General features: G+C 44.2%; 2 protein-coding genes across 4 annotated transcripts in view; both read left to right on the plus strand.

Annotated features, from left to right (window-relative positions):
* STIM1 (stromal interaction molecule 1) overlaps nt 1-9,213 on the plus strand; it is a 197,466-nt gene extending 188,253 nt beyond the window's left edge. Inside the window, exons 11-13 of one of the 3 annotated variants that reach the window (XM_065943988.1) lie at nt 944-1,036; nt 2,841-2,907; nt 7,277-9,213. In XM_065943988.1, coding sequence (XP_065800060.1) covers nt 944-1,036; nt 2,841-2,907; nt 7,277-7,793 — 677 coding nt within the window. In that variant the 3' untranslated portion in view covers nt 7,794-9,213. Of the gene's footprint in view, nt 1-943; nt 1,037-2,840; nt 3,214-7,276 lie in introns of all 3 variants that reach the window. The other 2 variants (XM_065943987.1, XM_065943989.1) reach the window with 2 other exon arrangements.
* A 2,108-nt stretch (nt 9,214-11,321) lies between these two features.
* The window catches only part of RRM1 (ribonucleotide reductase catalytic subunit M1), a 37,123-nt gene continuing 25,862 nt past the window's right edge, over nt 11,322-22,582 (plus strand). The window contains exons 1-3 of the mRNA XM_065944547.1: nt 11,322-11,551; nt 18,006-18,094; nt 21,357-21,534. Coding sequence (XP_065800619.1) covers nt 11,533-11,551; nt 18,006-18,094; nt 21,357-21,534 — 286 coding nt within the window. The 5' untranslated portion in view covers nt 11,322-11,532. The remainder of the gene's footprint in view (nt 11,552-18,005; nt 18,095-21,356; nt 21,535-22,582) is intronic.

A 22,582-nucleotide genomic window follows, 5' to 3' on the forward strand; every position in this document is an offset into this window, starting at 1 on the left:
TCACTCTTTGTGTTTTTTTAATCCTTTTATTCTCCTTCCCTCCCTTCCGTTCCTATCTACCTTTATAAAAATAATCTCCTTTAGTGATTCATAACATAAAAATGGCATTCATTTTGATTGTTGCTTTTACTTGTTTTAATTTTATATTCCTTATTTTTAATTGCTAAGTAGATAAACGATGTCTCTTTCTGTTTTTTCACGTGAGGTCCCCAGAAGCAATAGTCCCTTATGGTGATAAAGCCCCAAATCCTCCAAGCCAAAAAGACATTCTTGTCCAGGAGGGATTTCCTGCATAAGCATGTCCGGCTTTCCACCTGAACTCAGCCATCCCCGCCCCCACCACCTCTGTCCTGGGTCTTCCCTTTCTCCGTTCTTCCTGCGAGTGGTGAGAGCTGAGTAGAGCAGAGTCGAGGGAGACAGCACTCTGGGAATTCTTCAGTGAAGGAAGGGACACACCCCCTACTGACCTGCTGAATTTTTCTCTGGATCAGAGTCTCTTTTAGATAAACAGAATAGACTTTTGGAAAAGCTCTTGTCCTGGGCCCATATCCCATGCGTGCAGGGGGGATGGCAGAAAGCTGGGCTGGGTTAGGGGCTCACTTTGAGATAGCCTGATCTTTAATCAGGCTGGATTAATCAGGCTGGATGTTTTTGTAAGTTTCTTCAGCCATAGTTTGCCTCTGGCCAAGCCTCTTCTTTCTGTGGACTGATGCTTTGCAAGGCTTTCATCAAAGGCCTAACAAGGTTAAGGTCACTAGCAGGTAGAACTTGATTTTGACGTATTGCTCTAAAGACTCCTGTGTTCTCCGGGTTGGGAGGGACCTTCATGAGCCCTGAGTCACTCCCCCCTTGTCCCCGGTCCTTCCCTTATCCCACGGGGGCAGGGTGAAGCCCTCGGTGAATCCGATTCTCTTCTCCTTTCGGCCTGGTTGTTGGACCCTAGATGCTGCCTGGCTGATGGGGCGTAGGTTCAGTGACCGCTCTCTCTGCTCAGCATCCGCCGGCTCAGACGATCAGTCCCTCTGGAAATACCCGGGTTTGAGGAGCCCCTTTGGGGCTTTTGTTTTTCCGACTTTGGGGACTAAACCAGCACTCCCACCCCACGGGCCCCTTGTCCTGCCTGCATCACTCCCCTGCCTGTTCTCTCTGTTCCCTCACTGCAGTCCCTACTAACTTCAGGGAAGGGTTCGGGGGTGAGGAGAATCAGCCTGCTCAGCTGAGGCCTGGAGAGGGAACAGCCGTGGTGATGGAAGGCTTCGCCTTCTCCTTTCAGCCCACCTCCACTGATGTCCCAGTGGCCCTTCATCTGGCTGGGCTGAGATAGAAAGAAGGAACGAGAGAGCCTCCTCCTCCTTTCTCTTTCTCTGCTTCCCCTACTGTCTCTCTTTCTCTATCCCTGTTTCACGTTTCCTTTTCCCCTTAAGCTGCCCTTTCATGTCTTGAAAGCCACCAGCCATTTAGAGGCCCTACCTCGCTAGCTCTCCATCACTATGGAACTGTGCTCTCTTCCTGGTGGCCCTTCCAAGGCTTCTGCCATCCGTGTAACCTGGCCCTTTCTCCCATCTTTAGGGAGAAGGCAGAGAGGCCCATCTATCAGGGCAGAGGAGAAAAAAACAAAGGTGTGAATTCCATTTTCAACTGGAGCTGGCAGTGAGCCCAAGAGGGATGCTCTAGCACGTCTCTAAGTTACCTGGTACCCATATACCCTTTCTCTGGGCATGGTGGCCACCATCTTCCAAGAGCCTGATTTGCAGCATTGATCCAAGAGCTGGTTCTTTGCTGTGTAAATGCTTATTAGAGGAAGTTTGGAAAGTAAAAAGAGTAAATATGGACTTTAAAAGGCACCTGTAGTTCCCACTGTATTTGAGCAGTCTTTTGTTTGTGAATTTTTAAGTAATTTTTTATGTAGTCAAGATAATGATAACCACTGTCATTTACTGAGTGCCATGAACTGTATCAGGTACTTTAAAAATATTATCTTGAAGCCTCACAACAACTTTGCAGGATTTTATAAATTAGGAATTAAAATAGGGAAGTAAGTTACTCAAGGTCACAACTAGAAATAGAAAGACCTGGTTTCAAACTCTTGTCTTTTGTATTCTATTGCTCAAGGTATTCCTTGTACATGAAAATCTGTATCCTTTTGTTTCCCCTGAGCATTTTAATAGACCTTTTTCTGTGTTTTAAAAGTCTTCTCAAGCAGCACTCTTTTTGGTTGCACTGCAAGTCTTATGGGATCTTAGTTTCCCAGGGGTTGAAACTGAGTCCTGGCAGTGAAAATGTCAAGTCCTAACCACTGGACTACCAGGGAATTCTCATAAGTAGCATTTTTAATAGCTGTATAACCTTCCAGTAACTGGATGTGTTATCATTTTCCTGTTGTTCCACCTTTATTTTTGCTTTCATATGATTATTAATAAAGGTATGATGAACATATTTATGTATAAATCCTTTTCTGAATTGTGAATATTTCCCAACTTTGGCTTTCTAAAAAGGCTGGTTCTTTGTGCCCTCCCGGACCTTGTCCCAAACCCCTGTCCTACCCCATCCTGCCTGTGTCCTCCCACTAACTGCCTTACCATCTCCCTTCCTAGCAATGTTGGCCCTAGGTCTTCTTCCATTGGAATTGCCATTGAAATTGACCTGGGCACCTCATTTTCAACTGGCCCCTGCTTTAGGATCCCTGGTGGGAAGTTCTTGGGAGGAGGTGCCCCATTCTCCAGACTGGGGACCGAAGGCCCAGAGTGGTCTCCAGCAAGCATCTCTCCACAGGCAAACTTGCTTCCCGGCCAGCCCAGAGCAGGTGGCCCTTCCTCACACTCTCTTCTCTCTCCTTGCAGCTCCCAGCCTGCAGACCAGTGTCCGGCAGCGCCTGACGGAGCCGCAGCATGGCCTGGGGTCTCAGAGGTTGGTAGAGGGCGAGGCTGGCCACTTCTTGACAAGCCGGGTCTCTCTGCGGCGAATGCGCAGCCTTTCATCTGGACAGTCTTTCAGTTCTGAAGGCCTCGGGACCAGCGCTCCACCTGCCTCTGCTTCTTCTTCCTGCTCCTCTGCCACCACCACTACCACCACCACCACCTCCATCACCACCGTCCATGTCCACCCTGTCTATTACCACCACAGCACTTCCTATTTCCTCCAGATGGAGCCCTACCCTGACCCACCCCCTTCTGACAGCACCGCTGTGATGCCTTGGCATTCAGAGAGCTTGGGGTATCAGCTGTCTCTCTTCTCTCCCCTTCTTCCCGTCCGTGCCACTCTGCTGCCTTTACCTTGGCCTTTGCCTGCTGGCTGCTGCTTGGTGGGCTGTGGGGGCTGTGCAATGGGGTACCTTCTCCTTGTCCTGTCTTTTCCCAGCCTGGGACCCCTCCTTGAGGTCAGCCTAATGCCTTACACCTTTCTTTCCTTCTCTCCTTGGGGTTTGCTGACTCTAAAATGAGTAACAGACCCCCTCCCTCACGGTCCTATAGCACTTTGGCCTAAACTTTCACATCCGTTATCTCAGTGGGGTCCTCACTTCTTTATCCCCTCAGCAAACATTTATGGATACCTACTCTCTGCCAGACTGCTGGGCATGGGGATTTGTAGATGATAAGATATAATCTCAGCCATCAAGAATTATGGTCTGGTCTGGGAGAGGTACATAAATGATTCTGGAACAGTTGATAAGTGCTATAGGGGTGTTGAGGGAATGACTAACAGTGTGAACCTGGGTGGAACGCTTCACAAAAGAGATGACATTTGTGCCAACAACCTGTGTGCAGGAAAAGGAGATTGGGTATTCTAGGCAGAGGGAACACATATATAGGCTTGGAAGTTCATGAGAATCTGATCTATGTGTGGTTAGAACATTGGCTATATGTTGATGGGACAGAGTAGCAAAGGAGGCTAGAATGATTCAGGGCTCTGAAAGGCTAGGAGCTTTGGCTGTTACCCTTTAAGAGACAGAGAACTGCCAAGGGGCTTTTAGAAGGAAGTGAATTGGTCATATTTGCATTTTAGAAATAAAATTTTATAGCCTGTATAAAGGAAAGAATGGGGATACTAGAGGAACTTGGAAGTCACTGTAGTAGGCCACCAGGGGAGGTAATGAGGTTTGGGGGTAAAAACAAGAGTATTAATTTGGTAACTGACTTTGAGGGGTGGAGGAGAAGGAGGCATCTAGGATGATGCCCAGGTTTCTAGTTTGGGTGACAGGAAAACGTAGTACCTTTCGTAAAATTACTTTTCAGAAGGGAGGAGGAAACAGATTTAAGGATTTTGGACAAGCTAGGTTTATGTCAGGCAGGCATGAAAACACTCCTGTTCAGAGAAGGAGTTAAGATTCTGCAGATTAAGTAATTTTCCCAGGTCTCAAAGCTAATGAGGAGCAGAACACAGACTAGGAGTTGGCTTTCCATTCCAGGATGCTGTTAGTTATGTTTGGGCTTCCACAAGGTCTCAGTAAGTGAACTGTGTAAGGACTGATGACAGGCTTTCTCCCACAGCTTCAGGGACTTGCCCTGCTCACACCTCAAGGTGACAGGTTATGGTAAGAGATAGTAGCCTTGACCCTGCGTGAACAAGCTTAGAGGACCCTCAGAAAGACCTTCAGAAAGCACCTCTCATCTCTGAAGTTGTGACCACGGTTTAGTCCTGGCCTCTGAACTGCAGCTTACCCTGTTGCTTCCTTTTGGTTCTGTGTCACTCTGGATACCAGTCTTTCTAGCTCTGCCCCTCGGACTCTGGATGGTTATCCTTGAAGTCTGTTCCTTTCTCTTTCACAAAAGGACAGCCTTTCCTAGTGTTATCACTCAGCAGAGTTGCTCATTTTCATCCTCATCCTCATTTTCATCAAGAAGCCTAGGCAAGGAGACTGCCCTTCCCAGTACAGATGGACAGGATCAAAGTGGTTTGGGGGAACTAGAGGACGCTGTGAATCTCATGCTCAAAGGCCAAAGTGGGCGGGGGGAAGGGAAGGAGTACCTGCGTCCACCTGGCCTGTTCACTACTGAATTTTCTTTCACACCATGCATCAGAGGATCATCTCTAAAGGCAAACAGGCTCTCTAGTAAGGTTAGTAGCTTGGGATGGGAGCCCAAGGCAGCCCAGCCTTTGGGGAGGGACACCCCTGCCCTGAATTGTCTCAGATTCAGGGAGGGAAAGCGAGCTTGCTCAGTGGGCCCTTTCCCTCACATGTCCACCCAGGCTTCCTCCTAGGTTCTCTTCTTGCTTTGGAAGCCTCAGCTTTTGTTGATGATGGAGGCATGGAGGGCTGGGAATCATGACCAAATGGGGCAGTAGGCCAGGAGGAGTGAGTCTGAGTGGACCCCAACCTCTTGACCTCTCTTCCTTCCTTGGCATTGAAAAGGCAGTCTCCTAGAATCCTCACCTCCTCAGTCTAGAAGGCCCCTTGTCCCAGTGTGACTGCTCCCCAGAATTTCCTTGGCTCCTTGCTCAGCGGTTGATATGTGTGTAGAAAAAGGCAGGGTGTGGAGAGGAAAATCTTGGGACTTAGAGAAACAAGGACACATTTAGACAGAAGAGAGGGCACCATCAGAAATATGAAAGCAAGTGGGAGACGCTTGGTAAAATACTAGAGTAGGTGGCTGGAACAGTATTTGGAATGGAAGTTGGAGCTGAGATTGTTCTCTGCTGTTCCATGTCTCCAGGAAGGTACTGGCCCACAGAGTGACTGCTTGGTTAATTGTTTCCTACTGAGAATTAAACCTATAATAACTATTAGCCAGCCTCCTGCTTCTGCCTGTTTTTGGAGCCTGGTCCCCTCCCTAATTTTTTACCCACAGCCTTCTCCTGTTTAGGTCCTGCTGTGCTGTCCTCTCCCCTCCCACTCATGACCCTTTCCCTTTAGTTTTCTGACGTGGATATTTAAACATTTCCCTTAGCCCTCTGGCCTCTGCCTCTGCCATGGGGTCTAGGGCCTCTGGGAAAGTGGAAGGATTGGGAGGGGACTCCTGTATCTACCTTTTTGTCTGTAAGGCAGGAGGGGTGGCATCCAGAATTAGTTCATGGTCTTCTTAGGAATAGCCAGCCCTTTACAGGGTCTCATCTATGCTGGACCACCTCTGTGTGCATGTCCAGTGTGCAGTGCCATGTCCCCATAGCTCAGCCTTGCAAAGAAGCCTCTTGTGAGTGGCCCATGGAAGGGTCTTCCTGCTTGACTGGCCTCATCATCTTCATTCTCACAATTCTTTCTACATTTTCAAGTGCTTTGCCAACATACTTGGGCCTCTAAACAGTCTTGCAAAATAACTGAATTGATGTTATCTTCATTTGGCCAAAATTGAGGACCAGCAAGTTTATATGACTTGTCCAAGGTCACACAGCAAGTCTCAGGCAGAGATGGAAATTGAAATAGACCTTAGGACTTCCAGTGGGCAGCTCTTCTGAACCACTGCTCCTTAAAGGCCAACATCCTGTCTTTCTGCACCTCCATACATTCTCCCTGTCAGCAGAGCTCTGAAAAAGACCCCAGTCTTCCTACTGCCAGCCAACTTTGAATCCAAAACACTTCTCTGTGATCTTCTTTGAATCCTGAGAGAAGGTTGGAAGAGGCAGCATCTTGGCCTTTCAGGGGGGTGAAGGATTGTTTGCAAGGCTGTTCTAGTCTTTTTCTCCCCAGTCCGGGTCAGGCCCACTGACTGCATGTTTCCCTGCTCCTTGGGGCCTGGCCCAGACTGGATGTGTCCCCGGGTGGGACAGGAGTTATGTATGTTAGCTTAGGGTTGAGTCCTGAGAAGTCTAACCAGCTCTGGAAGCAGAGATTTTGCTGAAGAGGATGCCTGTAGCGCTGAAGCCTATGGCTGCATCGGTTTAAGACTTGGCTATTCATCAGGGGTGGGAGCCAGACCTTAGAAAGCCCTTAGCCAGAGAGTTAATGGTATAATGACATTTGTTTTTGCCTCTTATCTCTTCTCTCCATCACTTTTCCCTCTTTTCTTTCCCTTGGTCCTCTGTATTTCTACCTGCTTCTCCTTTTGCTCCCCATGTTCCCCCCCCCCACCCCGCCCATATTACTCTTTTCTCCTTATCTCTTCTCCAATCTATCCTATTCCCTATTCCTGCCTCCTCTGTTGTGCATGTCAACTTGCCTCTGTTTCCTTCTTCCCTCTTTCCCACCTGCTGGTCACCCTATTTCCTCTCTCCTGCCCCTCTCTCCATCCCCATTTTCCTACCCTGCTCTTGTCTTCTTACATGGTCCCTCTCTCCTCTTCAAATTCCCCCCTGCCCCCCACCCTCTGTGTGTCTCTTTCTTCTTCTCTGACCTGTCTTGCAGGGATTTGACCCATTCCGATTCGGAGTCCTCCCTCCACATGAGTGACCGCCAGCGTCTGGCCCCCAAGCCTCCTCAGATGATCCGTGCTGCAGATGAGGCTCTCAGTGCCATGACCTCCAACGGCAGCCACCGGCTGATTGAGGGGGCCCACCCCGGCTCTCTGGTGGACAAACTGCCTGACAGCCCTGCCCTGGCCAAGAAAGCACTGCTGGCGCTGAACCACGGGCTGGACAAGGCCCACAGCCTGATGGAGCTGAGTTCCCCGGCCCTACCTGGTGGTTCTCCACATTTGGATTCTTCCCGTTCTCACAGCCCAAGTCCCCCAGACCCAGACATGCCATCTCCAGCTGGGGACAGCCGAGCCCTCCAGGCTAGCCGAAATACACGTATCCCCCACCTGGCTGGCAAGAAGGCTGCGGCTGAGGAGGATAATGGCTCCATTGGCGAGGAGACAGACTCCAGCCCAGGCCGGAAGAAGTTTCCCCTCAAAATCTTTAAGAAGCCTCTTAAGAAATAGGCAGGATGGGGTGGCAATGGTGGGACAACTTGTCCTTCCCTGGTCTTCTGCTTCCCCTCCCCTCCCTTCCAAGATACCTGGCTCCCAGCACAGGGCCTGGGAGGGGCTGGCTCCGGGGCCTGGGCACTGTACATACCTGCCCCCCACGTCCTTGGGTCCTTCAGCATTATTTATTAACTGACCACCATGGCCTGCCTCCTTCCCGACCATGGGCTGCTGCTGCACTCCCTCTCCACTTCAGTGCATGTCTTAGTTGCTGTCCCCTCAGCTCCCAGCTCCACCTCTGGGGTTCAGCTTCTGTGTCTCTGCTGTCCCAGTTTTGAGGTTTGGTTTCTTGTTACTCTCTGTCTCCTGCTTTCAGGCTTCTCCCTCCCACCACTCCCCAACTTCCCCTAGCAGCTAGCAGGGGAGAAAGGGGGAGTAACTTCTGACACCTGTGCCTCAGATCTCTTCCACCCTCTGCACACCCCCCCCACCCCCCGCCCCGCCTCCACTGACGATGGTTCTCTTTGCCCCAGACTGGGGCCTAGGACCTAATATTTGAGGTTTGTTCTCTGGAAGTGTGGTGGGCCAGAGGTAACCTCGGGTTGGAGCTTACTAGGACTCCAGGGGTCCATGGGGGAGTAAAACCAATTCCCAGAGAGCAAGTCATTAGGATTTTGAAGAGAGGCTAGGCTCAGGGATAGATTGGAAGCAGCTTCTAGTCTGAGGATGAGTAGGAGCCAGAGATGTGGGCTACAAGGCAGTCACCTTTTCTCTCTTCTCTCACCCACACCTGCTTCTCTCTTATCCCCACTGCCCCACACTGCAGGAGGGTTTGTCTGTAAGAGATGCTGCCCAAATGCTCCCCAAGCATCATTACTCCTAAGGCTCAGGACAGTTGGCTCCCCAACCATAGGAGCCTCAGCTATGATAGAGGGCTCTAATGGGGCCCCGAAGCTGTTGGGCAGAGTGTTGTCACATTTGAACCAAAAGACATTTTAAAATTGAAAAATGAAATCTCCTGAATTTCCCAAGTGCCTGCACCACATACTCCCCCTGTCAGACCCGTGTTTATGTTACTGCATAGCCTGGGCCAGAGGCTCAAGGACACAGCCGGTTTAGGGACAGGGTGGCTGAGGAAGCTGGTGTAGGTCAAGGTGGCTGTGTGACCACTTCCCCCTCACCCTTCCCATCCTCTAGACAACTCTCTCCCTTACCTGTTTTTGCTATGGCTGTAAAGGTATTTTCCCTCTGCCCCACTCCCTGCCATCTTTACTCTGGGATCCTATTTTGGGCCTGGGGTGGGGGCACCTGGGGCTGGTCTTAGGATGTTCTAGGCTGTAGACTGCCTTGTACCCCCTGGACAGCCTCACATGGGTTTTTCTGTGTTATTTCATAAGACTCTCTGAAGTCCAATAAAGCATGTAGGAGATTTTAACCTCTGCTGGCTTTGACTCTCATTGTGTTCCCTGTGCTCTGTGGCATAGCAGATAGGATGAAGGGACGTTTCTCTTCTGCCAAGGGAAAATGAAACTCTAATACCTTACCCAAAACTCTCTGGTGGGGTTACCAGATGAAATACAGGATACTCAGTTACATGTGAATATTATACAAATAACTTTTTAAAAATATAATTATGTCCTATGAAATGTTGGGGATAAATTTTTATTAGCTTAACCTGGCAACCCTACCTCTAGGCTATTTGATCCTATCATATAGCTTCACTGATCACCTATGACTTTTACAATTATAGGCATATCTCATTTTATTGCACTTTGCAAGTATTGCACTTTTTACAAATTGAAGATTTGTGTCAAGGGAGTCTTATTTTTTTCCCAACAGCATTTACTCGCTTCCTGTTTCTGTGTCACATTTGGTAATTCTTGCAGTAGTTCAAACCCTCCACCTGCAAAAATATTACCACTGCTGATGGCTTAGATGGTGGTTAATGTTTTTTAACAGTAATGTATTTTTTTTATTAAGCTGTGCACTTTTTTAAGACAATGCTATTGCACACATAAAAGACTACAGTATAGTGTAAACATAACTTATATGCACCAGGAAACCAAAAATTTTGTGACTTGCTTTATCATGATATTTGCTATATTGCAGTGGTCTGGAACTGAAACCATTTGGTGTCATTTCAGGGGGCTCTTTAGAACTCCTGGTGCTTTATGTCTCAGTGCAGAAAGAACTCAGCAAGAGGCAAAGTGATAAATAAGAGGTGATTTATTAGAATAGGATGCTTGTGAGGGTTACAAGCTGGTGAGGGGGGTGCCATGCCCCAAGAATTTACTAGGCTACAGTTATAATCAAAGGAAAAGCCGGGAGGAGAAGAACTTCTTTGTCTTTCTTGAGTAGACATCATTAGCTCCTCCTCCAAGTTGAGTAGGGGAGTGTTTTCCAACACAGTCAAGCTAGGTCCATAATGTTTTTTTTTTTTTTTAATGTGTGCAGAGAGCATGTCCTACGGATCATTAACTTACTGAGCTCATGGGGCAGGATGTGGGGCTCATGCCATCATTGTTTTATTGTTTGGGGACATGTCTCATGCTTGTGTTGCATGGTTTTGTTGCTAAGCAAGTCTGCTTTCTTGAGTAATCATTAACTTATAGGGGTCTCCCATAATTATTCTACTTAAAATCCCCTAGTGGGATTAACTAATGACCTATTTTGTCCCTTTACTCTGTCCCTATGAGAACCAAATCACCAATATCTTTGAGGTATTGCTATGCCTCACGGGAACCTTGGGATCACCTTGATGGCAATAAGGAACCAATGAAAGGTTTTACAGTGGAGAATGCCACATGAGATTTCATAAAGATTAGTTTGCCTAGCCCAAAGCAGAAGGTTCTACATCAGACATGTGTGTCATGTCTCACCTATGCTTACTCCCCACGTTTGGTCACCAAGTCCTGTCCATTCTACCTCTCCAAGGCCTTCCTGCTGACCCTATCTCTGCCACCACCCACTTGATAATTCTAAAAGCAAACGGATCATAGTCTTGCCCACTCAAACTCTGCGAACGCTTGCTCCCATTTCTATGAGGATAAAATTCAAAGGCCCTTCCTTAGCATAGCAAGGCTCTCTCCCAACCGGACTCAGGCCCACCTAAGAAGGGTCTGGAGCTCCCAGCCTCCAACTACGTATCTCTGGCTAGAGCCCACCTCAGACCGCAGTCTTGGGTTATAATAATATAACAACCATCAAGACAAGAAAAAGTTGGTGGTTAGAGTTTTGCTGTTTCCAATACACTAAAACCTTCTCGACCCCTGCGGGAACTGCCGGCAAGAGGGGCGGGGCAAGACCTGGCGGGCTGGGCCCTGGATTCCGCTGTGCCCACATCCAACATGGCGGCGGGATGTCTGCGTTCCCGCCAAGCACGTTCACTCCCAACGGTGCCGTAGGAGAGGCGCCATTTCCCCGGCCCTGCCCACACTCAACATGGCGGTTGTGGGGCCAGGCCGACTCTGCTACGCTAGCCTTGCTCACCCGCCGCGGCGCTGGCTGCATCGCGTGACGTCACTCGAGCTTGGTCGCGCTGCTTTTGCGTCGCGGCTGGCGGGAGCGGGAACGGGATTCGGATTGCCTTCCTCTGCTCTGTGGAGGAAAGTGCTCTCTGGTCCTAATTCCAGGCCCTGCACCCGAGCAAACCTTCGAACCTGACCCTCCGTGCTCGGCCACCTTCTCGATCGCACCGGAGCCTCAGAGCTGCAGTCTCGTGTCGCATCTTTTACAGCCTCAGTTACTAGCTGCGATGCATGTGATCAAGCGAGGTGAGAGGCCTGGGAGGGGGCGGCGGGTGAGGGACGCGGGCTGCCGCGCCCAGCAGTTAGCCGCGCCCGCCCGCCTCTGCCGCTTCCCGCGCTACCGGCAGCGGTTTCCCGCCCTGTCAGCTGCTTGGCCTCCTGCCCTTTGGTCAGTCGGACCCAACTCCCCTCCGAGCGTTAATCTGCGCCCCTCGGCTCTGTCATCCAGCCGCTTTTCTAAAGAGTACTATCACCTTTCCCTTAGTGAGTTGTAAGTGTGTGCGCCCAGCACTTTGCAGGCGGCACTTTATTCCTCTCCGCGAGCCCCTGAGGTAGGGGTTATTAGCTGCATTTCGCGCAGAGAGAGGCTTCGGGACTGCACGGTCACCCAGTTAGATGGCTGGTGATGCCGGACTTCGAACCCGTTGGTCACAACAATAAAAAAAGCTTGGTCACCTGTCCTAGCCTAGGCCCGGGAGAAGCTAGGTAGTCAGGGGCTCTGCATTCTACAGGGGCACCTACCAGCTTCCTGATCTCTTTCTGTGGGGTGAAAAAGTCAGTCTCAGACATCTCCACAGAGTTGTCGCTGGGTGTTTCCGTTGTTGGGAAGAGTAGTCCCAGAGGAGTTTGGGATCGGGACTAGTTGGCTTTACCTTTGACAGGAAGAGATAGGGAATTAGAGTAGGGTGGCCGAGACATCTTCTGACAGGTTGGGGACCAAGAAGAGCCTTGTGTTCTTCCTCGACACATCTTCCGTTAGACTTGCTGAGGACTTCCTTTGTGTCAGTCCTTTGCTTGATTCTGTGAAATTAATGTTAAGAGGAGACAGACTTGCCTCAGGAAGAAAAAAGTTTATAATCAAGTTGGAAAAACAAGAGCAAAGCATACCTTTAACAGAGAACCATATGGGACAGATAGGAACAAGTTTTGAGTCTACTGAATATGCCTCTATTACAGCATTAAAGTTATTTCAAAATTGTAGGCACTTAGTAAATACTGGTTGACTGACTGTTTTGTCGACTAGGTTGTGAGTGTTTCAAAGACGGGGACTCTGTGCCCAAACTTAGTACTGAACCTGCCAGTGAATAGATGCTCCAGAAGTGGATGAGATAATTATTAGGTTGGTGCAGAGGTAATTGCGGTTTTACATTTTTGAACTTTGCTGTTTTAGTATTGGAATACATTCTTAAATAAATGTGGTTATGTTATACATCATTTTAATGCATATTTCTCACTTTGTGCTTTTTTGCTGAGGATTATTTGCTGTTTTTTATATTTATTTTAAACTATAGAAATGATGTTAGACAAAAAGTAAATTTGAGCGATTTTTTTTTAGTTCAAAATGGGTTGTAAAGCAGCAAAGATAGCTTGCAACATCAACGCATTTGGCCCAGGAACTGCTAGTGAATGTATAGTGCAGTGGTGGTTAAAGTTTTGCAAAGAGAACCTTGAAGATGAGTGTAGTGGTCAGCCATTGGAAGTTGATGACAATTGAGAGCCATCATCGAAGCTGATCCTCTTAGACAACCACTCAAGAAGTTGCTGAAGAACTCAAAGTCGGCCATTCTGTGGTCGTTTGGCATTTGAAGCAAATTGAAAAGGTGTAAAATCTTGATAAGTGGATGCCTCATGAGCTGACCGAAAATTAAAATCATTTTGAAGTGTCATCTTCTCTTATTCTACACAACAATGACCATTTCTCGATCGGACTGTGAAATGTGATGAAAAGTGGATTTTTTACGCCAACTGGTGATGACCAGCTCAGTGGTTGAAGAGAGAAGACCCTCCAAAGCCAAACTTGCACCAGAAAATGGTCATGGTCACTATTTGGTGATCTGCTGCTGATCTGGTGCACTATAGCTTTCTGAATCTTGGTGAAACCATTACATCTGAGAAGTATGCTCAGCAAATGAATGAGATGCCCCAAAAACTGCAACACCTGCAGCTGGCATTGGTCAGCAGAGTGAGCCCAATTCTTCACTATAATGCCTGACTGCACTTCACACAACCAACACTTCAAAAGTTGAATGAATTGGTCTCTGAGGCTTTGCCTCATACACCATTTTTACCTGACCCCTCGCCAACTGACTACCACTTCTTAAAGCATCTTGACAACTTTTTTCAGGCAGAACGCTTCTACAACCTGAGGAGGCAGAAAATGCTTTCCAAGAGTTCGTTGAATCCCAAAGCTCAGATTTTTCCACTACAGGAATAAAGGAACTTATTTCTCATTACCAAAAATGTGTTGATTGTAATGGTTCCTATTTTGATTAATAAAGATGTGTTTGAGCCTAGTTATAATGATTTAAGATTTACAGTCCGAAACTGCAGTTACTTTTGTACCAACCTAATACTTTAAAATATAGAATATGATGAGTGTTGTAAGTAGGAAGGTAGTTGATTTGGTTCTAACTAGGTGGTTTACAGCCTAGAGATAGAGTTATGGCCCTTCTTGTCATTAGTATCTTTGAAACATCATTCTCTACATTTCTCTAGTCTCCCATTTTAGCTGTTGAGACCAAAGACTGAAACACATAGTGCACTTCTGTTGGTTGATTCCTTTAAGTGAGAGGGGACAATTCAGTTTTTTTAGACCTTTAGAAAAAGATCTGGAAAGATGAGAAGCTCTTAAGATACATCTGTAACAGATGAATCATAAACTTGTGATCATAAATCTCTGGAGTGGGTAGCACCTCTTTGTTGCATTTTTAACCTTTTGGGTCCACTTTCAAATACTGTGGTTTAAAAAGTACTACCTACAATAAAAGGCAGGTCTTATTTTGTTTCTCATTCCTTCAGAGTACATAATTTGATCCAGATGGTTTGCTGCTAGACTGCCAGTAACATTCAGCAAGTCTTGTTCATATACAAAGTTGTACGTAGATTTATTTTAATTTTGATCTTTAATTTGTTTAGGGTATTCTCTCCTCCCCTTATTTTTGGAATGATAGTATAGAAGCAGACTAACACATGCAGTTTTTGCTAATCGTGGTGTAATTATTCAGGAGGGCAACTGCAGTAAACTTAAAATACTTAACTGAATGTACCAATGTCTTGCCAAGCACCATGAGGTTAATAGCAGAGGGAGAAGGCATCTCCATCTTCCATGATCTTAGGGCTGTTAGGGATATAGGAGTAATCTATATGAAAAGTGTTAGATAACAGAAGGGAATAGTAGATGAATTTTTCTTATCTGCTATCTTGTTATTCTTGGTGGGACAGCATCATATTGCTTAAGGAAGTTAAGATTAAAAGTTGAGAACCATTGGAATAAAGACAATGTAGCCAAGCTGTAAAGTGTGCTTCGGAGTTCAGTATAGTGTTTTCAAAACTTTGGGTTGTAACCCACAGTAAAAATTATTTTCCATTATGACTGAGTACACACATGTATATGTAAGTATTTACGTAAAATGGAACCAAACTTTGCAAAATAGTACTTTCTAAAGCATCTATTTGCACTCTGATAATCTCCTCTATTCCAGATCCTCTCTCTCCCGCACCACCCTTCCTCTCCCTCTTCCTTCCCATCCTTCCTAATTCCCTTTACAGCCCACTGTGTTATTTTACGATCTGTGTGGCTACTGTACTCGGCACTGAGGTTAAAGTGGTGAGTAGGCAGAAATAGTTCTGGCTTTCAAAGATCTTACAATCAATTGAGAAAAATAGATGAAAACATTAACATAATATGATCAGAATTCTAATATGTAAAATCAGGCTATAGCAACCCATTCGTTCAATTATTCAGAAAGTATTTACAGTCGTTCCTCAGTATCCATGGGGCATTTGGTTCCAGGACCTGCTGTGGATACCAAAATCCATGTATGCTCAAGTCTCATGGTCATCCCTCAGTCTCTGTGGATTCTTCATGTGCAAATTCCAGTTCAGCATCCAGGGCTTCAGCCAACTACAGATCATAGACTGATTATGGATGTGAATTCAGAGGACTGACCATATTCAGCATCTCTTATTCTGGGAACTGTGTTAGGTACTACGGATTCAGCAGTGAACAAAACAAGCTAAATTCCTTTTCTCATTGGAGTTCACATTCTGGTGTGAGTGACAAGAATGAGTTAATTCCAGAGAGTGGTTTGTGAAATGGTGGTGGTAAAACAGGGTAATGTGATAAAGATGAATGAGAAGGTAACCTTGGATTGGGTCCTCAGGTAAGGAGGTGACATTTCAACTGAGCTCTGAATAATACTAAGAGCCAGCTATGTGAAGATATGTGAGCTGAACTTTGTAGGTAGAGGGAATAGAAAGTTCATATCTTGCAAAGAGGCATATACTTGGTCTTACAGTATTAGCAGAGTCTCCCTGAAGAGAGGAATTTAAAAAGACAGCTTATACCCAGGAGGAAATCAGACAATTAGTGTTCTAGAGGATTTCACAGGAGGAAGAGGGCAATGTGAGTTACAGTGTTTGGGGCAGGTTTCATGGATGTGGTGAGAGTTGGAGAGTGAATAGGAGTTAGATATATGGAAAGGCAGAAGAAGGACTTTTGGGCAAAGTAAGGTATAAGCAGTTATATGGATGTGGGAATGGGATGCCTTATTGGGATGTAGGATATTTCATAAGAATCAGTAGAAGAGATGTGGAACCAAATTAAGGAAGGCCTTGTTTGATAGAAGAGGAGGGATTAGTAAGCAGAGATTAGTGATATGATGAAATCAGTTTATGGGTTGAAAAAAAATAATCAAATGAAATGATAGGCTAGAGAACAGTGGATCACTGATCCTTTTTTCCTTTAGTGTTCCTTCCCTTCCCAGTGTGAATTTAGAGAGTTGCTTTTGTACTTTCTGTCAGTTCCTGATTAATTTGACAGCTGCAGATTTTCAGTTTGCTTATACTGCCTTGTGGTCACCTATCTGCCTAACCAGTTAGTAGAGCATTAAGGGCTCAGTCCTGGTGTGTGCCAGCTAATTTAGTCTATTCCAGAGTTAAACAATGCATATGTGAGTCTGTTAGAAAAGGAGATCCCAATGGTAATCAGAAAGAGAAGGGCTATCTTAGTTAATGTATTAGTATTTAAGAAAAACTAACTTCTTTTTTTTTTTTTTTTTAATTTAATTTTATTTTATTTTTCCATTTTCTTTTTTTTTTTTTTAATTTTTATTTTTCAGTGGGTTTTGTCATACATTGATATGAATCAGCCATAGAGTTACACGAATTCCCCATCCCGGTCCCCCATCCCACCTCCCTCTCCACCCGATTCCTCTGGATCTTCCCAGCCCAACAGGCCCGAGCACTTGTCTCATGCCTCCCACCTGGGCTGGTGGTCTGTTTCACCACAGATAATATACATGAAAAACTAACTTCTTTTATTGATGATGGGTTACTAGCAGTATCTTATTGTTCATTATTCTTTATCAAACTTTTGAGAAAGCCCCTGGACCAGCCAGACTTTGTCAGGAAGAAGAAAGAGCTACAGGATATAAGTCCAAATCATGACAGGACTAACTATATAAGGTCCATATGTATGTGCTTCCATATCCCCAAAATAAAAAATGAGAGGTTGCCCCTGGAAGATTGTTTTGAGTTACAAGTAGAAAGAAGTACTTCTTTACATGGTATGAGGTAAATTCAAGTCATTAATTACTCTAGGAAAGTACGTAAGCCGTATTTATCATGAAGGTGTTAGGATGGAGACAGGTTTAGAAATCACTTAGCATTCAATAATTATTTGAGTACCTGCTATGTGCTAGGCCTTGAGCTTTGGTCTGGGCACTGGGGAATAAATACATTGATAAATAAATCATGACAAAATCTTTTTCCTTTTGGAAATTATATTCTAGTGAATGAGTGAAAGAGTCATACAATAAACAAATACCTAGGTGAACTATAGAGCATGTCAGATGATCAGAAGTGCTCTGGAGAAAAATAAAGCATAGAAGGAGGGTAAGAGGGGCAAGGCTGTGTTTGGGGCATTGCAATTTAAAATAGAGTGATTGGGAAAAACCTTATTGAGAAGTTGACATTGAGCAAAGATCTAGTAGAGGTATACATAGTAAGCAGTCAGGGTTGCCAGGGTCAGGTGGGAGAGTAGGAGGTGACGTGGGGGAGGGGGCTCCCAGGGCAGGTTATATAGGATTCTGTGGACTATTATAATGATTTTGACTTTGATTCTGAAACAGATTATAAACCACTCTTGGGAGGGGAGTAATGACATGGTTTTGACTTAAGTTTTAAAGAATAATTATGCCTGTCATTTGGGGCAAGGGTTGGGGTGGAACAGATCATTTGGGAAAGTTATTGCAAGAATCCATCTGATATGTAATGTAAGGGAAGACTCAGTATAGAATCTCTCCTTTTTGAAGATGAAAATATAATCTCTCAATGAATCTCTTTGGGGTCTGAGTCTTTTATCTGCAAAATAGCATTTCATTTTGGCCAGTTTAAAAAGTTCACATGCTGATTATGTTTGATTCTGTGGCATTGCTGTGTTAGTAAGTGCTAATACGAATTGTATGGTTTGATTCTTTAGATGGCCGCCAGGAGCGAGTTATGTTCGACAAAATTACATCCCGAATCCAGAAGCTTTGTTATGGACTCAATATGGACTTTGTTGATCCTGTAAGTAAATAGGATTTATATATTGGGTTGCTTGTTTCATGTGATTCCATTTACTTGTCTCTTATCTTTTCCCCTTCACTCTCTTGCTATATATACATATTCTGGTTTGGTATTCTCTTACAGCCTTGGATATAAAATGTGAATTTATTGTTTAAAACCTTTTTTATTCTGGGAATTCCCTGACGATCCAGTGATTAGGACTCTGGGCTTTCACTGCTGTGGCCTGGGTTCAGTTCCTGGTTAGGGAACTAAGATCCCACAAGCCATGTGGCATGGCAAAAAAGCAAAACAAAAAGACAACAAGCAAACAAGAAACTCACTTTTTCCCCTAAATTTTGGTCTGTGCTGTGAGTTCTGACTTCTCAGAGAACTATAAAGCTGAGAAAAGAGGAAAACTTGATATGAACATTTCAGTTAGGGGCTTCTTTGTTAGGGAAAAATTTATTTTATTTTTATTTTATTTTATTAGGGAAAAATCTATTGTAAAACTTGTTTGAAATTGTGGTCATTTGGGTAGAAGTTGGTTTGAAATTTGCTTTTTTGTTATCCATACAGAAGGGATACATTAAAGTAATATAGAGTTCACAGCCAACCTTTAAATTCAGGAGAGCCATAAGCAAGTTGCTCTGCTTTCCTCCTCAGCTTCTGTAACTCCTCTACTGTAGATCTGCAGCATCTCTTATCTAGACTGCTGTCCATAGTGGTCTCTAAAGTGTCCTCCAGGTCTTCCTCACCTTGCCATCTTCCTATCCAGATTCCACATGACTTTCAAAATGATCTTACTAAATAGAGTCTCTAATAATCTTTTTTCTTAAAACCCATATTGCCCCATCCTTATTTAGATATTTTATCTATATTACTACCCTGAATAGTCATTGAAATGAGTGATGCTGACACTGAAGCTCCGATACTTTGACCACTTGATTCTAAGAGCTGACTCATTGGAAAAGACCCTGATTCTGGGAAAGATTGAGGGCAGGAGGAGAAGGGGGTAACAAATGATGAGATTGTTGGATGGTGTCACTGACTCAATGAACATGAGTTTGAGCAAACTCTGGGAGATGGTGAAGGACAGGGACGTCTGGCACACTGCAGTTCATGGGGTCGCAAAGAGTCGGATATGACTTAGCGACTGAACAACAACAACATCTGTATTACTGTAGCACTTGCACTGGCCTCATAACTTTAATCACCTAGTATAGAATTTATATGTTCCTATCCTCCCTAGAATTTTGGGGAGGTCTGTATCTTGTTCTTGTGATATCCACAATGCTTAACACATACATAATTAGATGCTTGATAAATATTGAATTGACCAAATAGTTGAAAGAAAATAATTTTATACAGCTTTAAGATATATCTATTATCATTTTCCTTTTACATTTAGAATACTACACAATAATTAGAATACTAAAATATTAGAGTTGGAACAAACCTGAGAGATCATCTTATTTTATCTCCCTTGTTTTATAGATAAGAAAGGTTCAAAGAGAAGGGGGGTGATTGTACAAATGAGAGTGTAGGAAGAAGAATATTGGTATCTTGACTAGGTATCTTGACTCCTAGGTGTTCTGTTGCCACTTGCATACATTTCAGAGTGCAAGGGTGCTGGAGCCAACATGAGCGTTCTAGGGTAGATGAACAAATCTGCATGCTTTAAATCTGGAGTGGTTATTAGCACATGGATGTTGTTTTATTCTGAGTTCTGATTACTTGCCTTGTAGCACCAGAAAGTGTATAGAAGACTTCACTACTCTTTTACTGAACATGACTTACCTGCTGAGAAGAAAGTGATCAGGAGGAATTGAGTTTAGGTCTAACATGTAATTGGGATAAATTTTAAACTAGTAATTACACTTTTTTTTGTTTTTTTGAGAGGGGCATGCTTTGGTCAACTGGGAAATGGCATTCATTTTCTGTTGGATTAATTTTTTTTACCTTTGCGGCCACACAGCTTGTGGAACCTTAGTTCCCATCAGGGATTGAGCCCCTGCAGTGGAAGCTCGGAGTCCCAACCACTGGACATTCAGGGAATTCCCTAATCTGTTGTTGTTTTTTTTAAGACTCAGTAAATACATACATATATACAACTTAGATTCGTGTGCTGCAGTTCATGGGGTTGCAAAGAGCCGGACACAACTGGGTGACTGAACAGCAGTAACACACAACTTAGAATTTGTCTTTCTTGACTTGGGCATTGTGTATTTTAAAAAGGGGTGCCTCTTACAGTATGGTCTTGAAAACAGTGAAATGTAGTGAGGTTGAATAGGATATGGAGCCAGAAGACTTAGACATTAAAAACCTTGGGCAAGTCCCAGCAACCTGGTTCCTCATGTAAAGTGGTGATAATTATAATACCCATCTCACAGGTAATTGTGAAATGTCAGAGAAGATTATGAAAGTTGAGATATTTTGTGAAGTGTTAAGTGAAGTGAAGTGAAAGGCGTTCAGTCACGTCCGACTCTTTGTGACACCACGGACTGTAGCCCACGAGGCTCCTCTGTCCATGGAATTCTCCAGGCAAGAATACTGGAATGGGTTGCCATGCCTTTCTCCAGGGGATCTTCCTGAGCCAGGGATGGAACCTGCATTGCAGGCAGATTCTTTACTGTCTGAGCTACCAGGGAAGCCATTCACACCAGGGAGGTGTTAAAGAGTAGCCATTAAATTATCATTAAATTAACGGTTCAGTCCCAATTCTAATTTACAGTTTCATTTCCTTTCACTAGACTGATTAAAGTTTGATTTGTTTGCTTTCCTGTACTTGTCCCTACGAATAATTACGGGAAAATAGGTACGTATATGGCCTGAACCATGATTACATACAGAAAATTTGAACGAAAGATGGGAAAATACTTACAGAAAAATTGGTCTGTTCTCAGCTGTTTCCCTATGTGTGTTAATCTTTGTGAAGCTCTACTTAGATTTTAAAACGAATTTCCTTCTTTTTTTCACTCCTTGCTCCCTTGCCCACTCCCTGCCTCTCTCCCCTCTCTTCTCTCCCTCCCCCCTCCCTCCCTCTTTCCTTCCTTCTTTCTTTGGACGCTTCATTGTATATGGAGTATGCATTTTCTGGCAGCTCTATTCACTTATGAAGTCTCATTACTAAATTTTCCACAGTGTACAATTCTGAAAGATGATTTTTCATAAAAGGAAATTGTCTTTTATTTTTACATAAATTTGATTGTTTTCTTCATTGCTCTTTTAAGGAAGATGTTGGTTCCTGGAAAAGCACAAGTAATTCTTAGCTTTGCTTTTATAGGCTCAGATCACCATGAAAGTAATCCAAGGCTTATACAGTGGAGTCACTACTGTGGAACTGGATACTTTGGCTGCTGAGACAGCTGCAACCTTGACTACTAAGCACCCTGACTATGCCATCCTGGCAGCAAGGATTGCCGTCTCTAACTTGCACAAAGAAACCAAGAAAGTATTCAGTGGTGAGTCTAGAAGAAAAAGAAAGAATTTAGTATTCTCAGAAAATGTATAAGTGAACTAGAATGAAACCTTGAGTATCAAAAGAAAAGTTACATCTTGTTTGAAAAAGAGAAGTGTGCAAGTTGGTGGCAGAGGGAGACTAGAACTTTCTGTTTCTCCATGCGGCTCATCTGCTGTGTGGAAAGGTCAATGAAAACTTTTCTTTATCTTTTTGTTCTCTCTCTATTTTTTTGTTTTTTGAAGCCCCTCTTTAGATGCTTGGTGGTAGCATGGTTGGAAAAAAAATAATATTTATTGATAATTCCTAGGTTAAACAAAATGTTACAATCAGTCTTCTGTCACCATTAGTCATCACTCCCATTTTACAGTTCAGAGAATGTGGGAAAAGAAGGTTAAATAATTTGTTATGTATGTAAGATATGTAAGAAGTCAGCTGGTAGACTGAGAATAGAAATCTTTTGGCTCTCAATTCCAGATCTTTTATGTGGGACTTTAAACATTATATCTCCCTCTTCAGTAGATTTGTAAGAGTAAAGCTATCAGATCTTCCAAAATTGATCCATGGATTCAAGTCAGTGTCAGAATGCCAGCTTTGTATGTGTCTGTATTATATATAAACGCAGAGGACCAAATATCTGCTATGATGTCTGAAAGAGAGAGAGCTTATTACTCAATGTGCTTTTGTAGAAGTAAAATCCTTGAGATGATAGATTTTGAATTTTAAGTTGCGTTTCTGTTTTGTTAGGGTAAAAGAAAACCTGAGATTATAATTTATGCTTTTCTTTATTTTCACCTAAAAAGTCCTTAATGGGGTAAGGTGTGAGAATTGTCTGGCAGTCTTTTTCAAACTATAAGAGCATATGCTTACTCCAGCTCTAGAAAGTTATTTCTTTAAGGGTTTCCTTATTTTACTTATGTAAATTTCTGTGTATGTTTATATAACATGTATTTGTCCATTGAGCACTCTCTTTGCTAGGTACTAAGGTGAGTTCGGATGAAAGACAGTTGAGAACCACTGTTTTATTTTTTTTTTTTTTTTTTTTTTTTTTT

The sequence above is a fragment of the Muntiacus reevesi genome, chromosome 9, assembly GCF_963930625.1.
Source record: "Muntiacus reevesi chromosome 9, mMunRee1.1, whole genome shotgun sequence".
Lineage (NCBI taxonomy): Eukaryota > Metazoa > Chordata > Mammalia > Artiodactyla > Cervidae > Muntiacus > Muntiacus reevesi.